General features: G+C 41.2%; 1 protein-coding gene across 1 annotated transcript in view; it reads left to right on the top strand.

The window, feature by feature from the left end:
* Positions 1-1,351: 1,351 nt before the first annotated feature.
* Positions 1,352-7,389, top strand: part of coro7 (coronin 7) — a 161,820-nt gene continuing 155,782 nt past the window's right edge. Inside the window, exons 1-4 of the mRNA XM_049467626.1 lie at positions 1,352-1,506; positions 4,552-4,648; positions 5,877-5,957; positions 6,060-6,127. Coding sequence (XP_049323583.1) covers positions 1,447-1,506; positions 4,552-4,648; positions 5,877-5,957; positions 6,060-6,127 — 306 coding nt within the window. The 5' untranslated portion in view covers positions 1,352-1,446. The remainder of the gene's footprint in view (positions 1,507-4,551; positions 4,649-5,876; positions 5,958-6,059; positions 6,128-7,389) is intronic.

The raw sequence follows: 7,389 nt of genomic DNA, 5'->3' as shown, positions 1-7,389 counted from the left end.
GCGGGGAACGTCTAGTGTAATCTAGTCTAGGCTGTGACCGATATGACTCCCTACTCCCTCGTTAGTGTGCACTCCGTAGGGAGCGACACTACTCATCATTAACATGCGCCCGGACCAACCCGCCACACGCTCTTCCTTTGAAAATAAATTATTTTTTATAGTTAAATATATATATTTGCTGTTGAAAAAATGAGATGAATAATATTACAAATTTTAAAAATTCAGATTTTTTAAAATTCTTCAAATTACAGCAAATGTCTTCACCTCACACATCCAACACACAAAAAGCATTATTACAATCATGCCATAATACATTAATCTAATAGACGTAATACAAGCAAAAAATAAAAAGATGCTTCTCTATAATAACGTGGCGTTGAAGAGGAAGGAAGACCTGCGAGACTCATGCTGAATGTTCAACAGTTCCTTTATTGAACCGGCTTGCCACTCACTTGCAGTCTTTAACAAGACTAGGAGAACTGAAATCACTTCCCAAATAGGCTACCAACAGAACCAAGTGACTAAACTCACTACTCACTTACTTTATGGTGAGTGCCCTAAACAGCACCCATCTGCATGGCCCCTCCCCATACCCTAGGTTACGGGGGAGGTACCAACTACGTAGGCTAGAGCAACACAGCACACATAGCACAACAGAACACATAAGGCCACACACACAGAAGAACAGAAACATGCCTACAGGCAGCCACACACACAACCCAGAGCCGCCACAATAATATTACTATTTCTACTACTACTACTACTACTACTACTACTACTACTACTACTAATAATAATAATAATAATAATAATAATAATAATAATAATAACAATAATAATAATATGTATTAAGTGCATTTTAATGCAAGCTAACGTTTTTTCAACGTTAAATGATAAATAGAGTTTTTTATTTGTAGCTTTTTCATCATCAACCTTAATAGATGTAATGCAACCAAAAAATGAATGTTTATTGAAAATTCTTCGCTCTCAGGGTTAGTACTCTTCTATGCTCATAATGATTTTAGGTAAAAGGTGATTACCTATAAAAAAGAATTATTATAAAAATATAAAAAAATTATTATAAAAATAATATTAAAAAATAATAAAACTCAAGCAAACTTTTATTCAATGTTGAATGTTAGAAAAAGGTTGTTTATTATTATTTTTTTTATCACCAAGCTATAAATGCAGCCAAAAATGCAGGTTCTGTGCTGTAAGGGCTGGGAGTAGAGTGAGAGCAGATCTGTAGATCATGTGGATCTATACAGCAATGAGAGCGCAATGAGGGAAGGGATATGATTTGAAGCTCAGAGAGGCGGTTCTGCCGTCGGCAGGTTAAGGCTGCGCGCGGAATGCGCAGCCCCGTGCTCGCCTCAGCCCGCCAGAGCTCACAGAGACAGACAGACAGATACCCGGAAGATCCGAAACAGAGCCGAGCAGAGCAGAATGAACCGCTTCAGGACCTCCAAATACAAGAACACCACCCCGCGGATCCCCCGGAGAGAGGTGAGTGAGTGCTGGGGCGGACTGCTTCAGGGGCTGCGTGCTGCAGGCTGGAGCTGGAGCTGGAGCTCAGTGTGGAGCAGAAATGTATGGAGTCTGTCTGAGACTGACTTCCTCCCACATCACCCAAAACCAGCCTATATTAGGAGATCTGCAGCTGTTCCACTGCAGCTACAGTAAAGGAACAGTGTAAAACCTGTGTATGATCTTCAGATCAGTGATTAAACTCTGATTAGTGCTCCTCCTGAAGCCCTGCTGATCCTGCAGTGATGCTGTTGGGCTTCCCCTGCTGTGTGGAAGAAGTGCACTGTTTACATTCTTACATACAGTGTATCAAATATCACACAGCTGTCTGCCTTAGATGACAGCTGTGCACATCTGGACATTTTCTCAGTCAGCTTTATGAGGTAGAGTCACCTGGAATTCAGGCTTTCAGTTAACAGCTGTGCTGAACTCATCAAGAGTTAATTTAACTTGAATTTCTTGCCTCTAAATGTAAAGGTTTGAGAGCATCAGTTAAAGTAAAGTAGTGAAGAGGTAGAGTTACAGGTATACAGTGAATAGTGAATATTTGAGTAATGTTCTAATCCAGATTATGAGAAGCAACAACTATTTAACTAAAGCTAACAATACACTAGATAACTTTTAATAGACTCAAGATTAGTTACCAGACTTAGAAACCACAAGTTAACAGCTCCCCAGATAAGAGCATCTAAATGCTTCTTCACAGAGTGTTTTGGTTTTATAACATATTTAAGTTACTACATGATTCCTTATGAGTTCCTTTATAGTCTGAGTTATGACTTCAGTGTTCATTTACAATGTAGGAAAAAAAAGAAACAAATAAAAGCATTGAATAAGAAGCTGTGTACAAACTTTTAACTGGTACTCCATCTGACTGGTTCCTTTACATCCAAATGGAAACCTACAAAACTGAAAGCAAACAAAAATGAAACAGTACCATTCGATATAGAGGATTTTTGTCAAAACACTGATTTCTTTGCCATTTTCTCTTAAATACTTTCATTATCATCTTTTCTAGATGTTTTAGACGCAGTAGTGGAGAATCCTGATTATTCAAGAGCAGCTTGATACTGAGAAAACCAACTCTTATTTGCAATATTTTGTTGTATTGTTATATTTTACTGCAATATTACAAAATACAGGAGTTTGTTTTTCCAGATTCTAGATGTGACCCAATTAATATTACTATTTATTTAATAAACATTGGAGTAATAGATGATAGTTAATCTAATTGCTAGGTAAAATCTGACTCTGGTGTCAGTGTAAACAGCTCTGGAAAAAAATAGGAGACCACTTCAGTTTCTGAATCAGTTTCTCTGATTTTGCTATTTATAGGTTTATGTTTGAGTGAAATGAACATTGTTGTTTTATTCTATAAACTACAGACAACATTTCTCCCAAATTCCAAATAAAAATATTCTCATTTAGAGCATTTATTTACAGAAAATGAGAAATGGCTGAAATAACATACAAAGATGCAGAGCTTTCAGACCTCAAATAATGCAAAGAAAAACAGTTTTCATGCATCTTGGCATGTTCTCCTCCACCAGTCTTACACACTGCTTTTGGATAACTTTATGCTGCTTTACTCCTGGTGCAAAAATTCAAGCAGTTCAGTTTGGTGGTTTGATGGCTTGTGATCATCCATCTTCCTCTTGATTATATTCCAGAGGTTTTTAATTTGGTAAAATCAAAGAAACTCATCATTTCTAAGTGCTCTCTTATTTTTTTCCAGAGCTGTATGCCAATTTTCTCTTAGGCTTTTCCTTTTCTTTTGAATCAAACAGTAAAAACAGCTGGAGCTGTAGGTTATATGCTGTGTATGCAGCTCTAGCCATGGTGTTGCATAACAATTTCCCGGCAGCTCCAGAACATGCTTTCTAAGCGTTCTTACTCTTCAGTTTTCCACTGTTATTAACACTGTATATGAGGGTTTATGAAGTTTTAGGGCACTTTTCACTAAAGCTTTACTGTTCCTCAGGCTTGTGCTTCAGAAAGCCCTGCAGCCCTGAGTTTTTAGCTGTCAGTCGTCAGTTACGCTGCAATACGTCTACCCGTTTCCTCTTTCCTGTTTACACTGCTGTCATAGTGCTCCCCCTCCCTATATCTTATATCTTACCCAGATCAACCGTAACATTACGACCACCTCCTTGTTTCTGTGTAGTTCTATAATAATTAATTTGGCTTGAAAATGGTAACTTACTGTTATTCAAAATCTTCTTTTTTTGTTATTTATTCACATTTTTAAAAAATGCTACACCTCCCCTGGCTTTTAATGTCGAAACGCAGAATTTTGCAGGGTGGTTGTGCTTTTTGGAGCGATACATGGTACGGTTTTCATAAAACAGATGTTTTAAGTACTTTTACGGCCACTTTTAGGGGGATTTCCCCTGGAGGGTGGGACCTAGCAACCACCTAGCAATACCACAGCAATCGTCTCGCAAAACCACAGCAACCACCTAGCCACACCACAGCAATTGTCTACCTACACCACAGCAACCGTCTACCACAGCAACCGCCTAGCAACACCACAGCAAGCACGTAGCAACATCAAAGCAACCGTCTGCCCACACCACAGCAACCGTCTGCCCACACCACAGCAACCATCTACCCACACCACAGCAACCGTCTACCCACACCACAGCAACCGCCTAACAATCACAGCAACCACCTAGCAACACCACAGCAAGCACATAGCAACACCACAGCAGCCGTCTAAAAAGCACAGCAACTGTCTAGCAACACCACAGCAACCGTCTAGCAACACAACATCAATTGTCTACCAACATAAGCGGTTAAAATAGCGGTTTAAATAGATCACTCTGTTTGTAACACATCTATATAATATATGAGTTTCACATTTTGAACCGAATTACTGAAACTTTTCTGCACTAGTTCTGTATATTACTGAATCTCTACTGAATGTGAGAGCTGGACGTCAGTATGATGAAAAAAAGTGTCTTTAGGAAGTTAAAAGTGGTCAGTTTGAGATTTTTGTATGGATGTTTTTCTGATTTTTCATAGGGATGGGTGTCGGATGTTCGGGGAAGCTCCTTAAACTCTCAGGGCAACCAGATCAAGACCAGCTGCAGCTTCGTGGCGTTCTGCACAGATCAGGCTGGTAAGCTGGAGATATTGTGTGTATCTGTGTGTATCTGTAAGCAGTGCTATCTCTTTAAGCTGCTGTACTGAACATTCTTCACTTTCCTACAAAAACATGCCTTTATTGTCTGAGCATGTGTGAGCAGATATACACATATCTCAAGAAATCTAGACTGATTCTGGATCAGTACTAAACTTATTTCAATTCAAGTGTTGAAGATATAAAAAACTCCATTCATTCTATTTAATTATTGATGTGACGCACCTATTCTGTTATTTCAACCAGTGACTGTTTAAAAGCATGGTTGTATGCGAGCTAGAAAACTAGATGCAATACTCGGCAGGGGTAAGACAGAAGTGAGGGGTACATATACACAAGTGAACAGCAACCGCCTAGCAACACCACAGCAACCGCCTAGCAACACCACAGCAACCACCTAGCAACACCACAGCAAGGACGTAGCAACACCACAGCCACTGTCTAGCAACACCACAGCCACTGTCTAGCAACACCACAGCAACCGTCTAGAAACACCACAGCAAGCGTTTAGCAACACCACAGCAATAGTCTAGCAACACCACTGCAACCCCCTAGCAACACCATAGAAACCACATAGCAACATCACAACAACCACTTAGCAACATCACAACAACCACCTAGCAACACCACAGCAACCGTCTAGCAACACCACAGCAACCGTCGAGCAACACCACAGCAACCATCGAGCAACACCACAGCAACCGTCTAGCAACACCACAGCAACCGTCGAGCAACACCACAGCAACCATCGAGCAACACCACAACAACCGTCTAGCAACACCACAGCGACCATCTACAACACCATAGCAATCACCTAGCAACACCACAGCAACCGCCTAGCAACACCACAGCAAACAGAAAGTGAGGGGTACATAAACACAAGTGAACAGGTGTGAGTAACCAGTAGCCGGGTGAGCAGGAACGCAATAGTGTCATGTGATCAGTTGTAGGAGAGAGTTCCCTAAATGATCACAGTATATACAACTACATCAAGCTTGGTTTGGACATATTTGTAAGAAAAACACCCACAGTAAATGAAATAGTCAGAGTGTATTTGCTGCAATTGTTGTAATATCCTGCACAATCAATACGTTTCATTAATGTTCTAAAAAAAAAAGAGGAATTTAATGTGATTTCAGGAGATTAATTTGTTAATTGTGAGCCTTTTTATTTAACACTCCCCTCACCCGCCATATTTGTCCCGTAGGAGGTGGAATGGTGGGATTGTGCTCAGTAGATCCTGGTCCTGATGGGAAATGGGCAGTCAGTTACACTCCATGTCATGATGGTAAGACACCTGTTAATCAAAAATGCATTGTAATTACCAGACTGCTGGTTGCATTTCTTTTTCATTTTATCACATATTAAATATTTAATCTTTCTCTTTCAGATCAAGTTACAGATCTGGATTTTTCTCCCTTTGATGATCTTTTGGCCACTTGCTCATCTGATCAGACGGTAACACTGCCCTCTCCATGCTGAATGTATTTTAGTAATATTCCTCATGTTTCTCATGCTGATGGTGTGAACTCAGCAGTCTGTGACACCTGCAGGAACACATAGCCAGACAATAGGGCAGAAAGATAAAAAGAGTTTTGATGAGATACACGCCATAAGAGCTGCAAAGACATCACTGTGTGCTCACGTGACCTAACGAGGCTGGAGGCAGAGTGAGGCAGAGGGTGGTAAAGAGAGGTGGAGGTAGTGCAAGGTAGAGTGTTGTGAAATGGGGTAGAGTGCAGTAGAGCGAGGGAAAAAACGTGAGGGAGAGTGAGGTAGAAGGAGGTATTGAGTGAGAGAGAGGGTCAGGTAGAGTGGGGTGTAGAGTGTGGTAGAGCCAGGTATAGAGCAAAGGACAGTAAAATAAGGTAAAGAGTGAGGTAAATGTGAGCGAGAGGATGAGGTAGAGTGAGGTGTAGAGTGTGGTAGAGCCAAAGACCGTCAAATAAGGAAAAAAATGAGGTAGAGTGAGGCAGAGTGGAGTAGAGTGAGGGAGAAGGGTGAGGTAGAGAGGAGTAAAGTGAGGTGTAGAGTGTGGTAGAGGCAGGTGTAGAGCAAATGACAGTCAAATAAGGTAAGGAGTGAGGTAGAGAGGAATAGAGTGTGGGAGAGTGAGGTATAGCGTTTGGGTGAGGGCGAGGTAGAGTGAGGTAGAGCCAGGTGTAAAGCAAAAGCTTGTAAAATAAGGTATAGAGTGAGGCAGAGGGTGAGGTAGAGTGGAGTAGAGCCAGGTGTAGAGTGTGGTAGAGCCAGGTGTAAAGCAAAAGCCGGTAAAATAAAGTAAAGAGTGAGGTAGTGCAAGGTATAGAGTGAGGCAGAGGGTGAGGTAGAGAGGAGTAAAGTGAGGTGTAGAGTGTGGTAGAGCCAGGTGTAGAGCAAAGGACAGTCAAATAAGAAAAAGAGTGAGGTAGAATCGAAAAGAATAAGGCAGAGTGGAGTAAATTGAAGGAGAGGGTGAGGTTGAGTCTGGTAGAGCCAGATGTAGAGCAAATAAGATAAAGAGTGAGGTAGAATGAGGTATTGACTGAGGTAGAGTGAGGTAGAGTGAGGTAGAGTGAGGTAGAGTGAGGCAGAGTGAGGTAGAGTGAGGTGTAGAGCAAAGAACTGTGAAATAAGGTAAAGAGCGAGGGAAAGAGTGAGGTGGAGAGAGAGTGGAAAAGAATGAGGTATAGAGTGAGGCAGAGGACGAGGTAGAGTGACGTGTAGAGCAAAGGACAGCG

This window comes from Astyanax mexicanus, chromosome 19 (assembly GCF_023375975.1).
Source record: "Astyanax mexicanus isolate ESR-SI-001 chromosome 19, AstMex3_surface, whole genome shotgun sequence".
In the NCBI taxonomy this organism is placed as follows: Eukaryota; Metazoa; Chordata; class Actinopteri; order Characiformes; family Acestrorhamphidae; genus Astyanax; species Astyanax mexicanus.
Note: the sequence above shows the minus strand (reverse complement) of the source record. Positions and strands in the feature narration are given on the sequence as shown.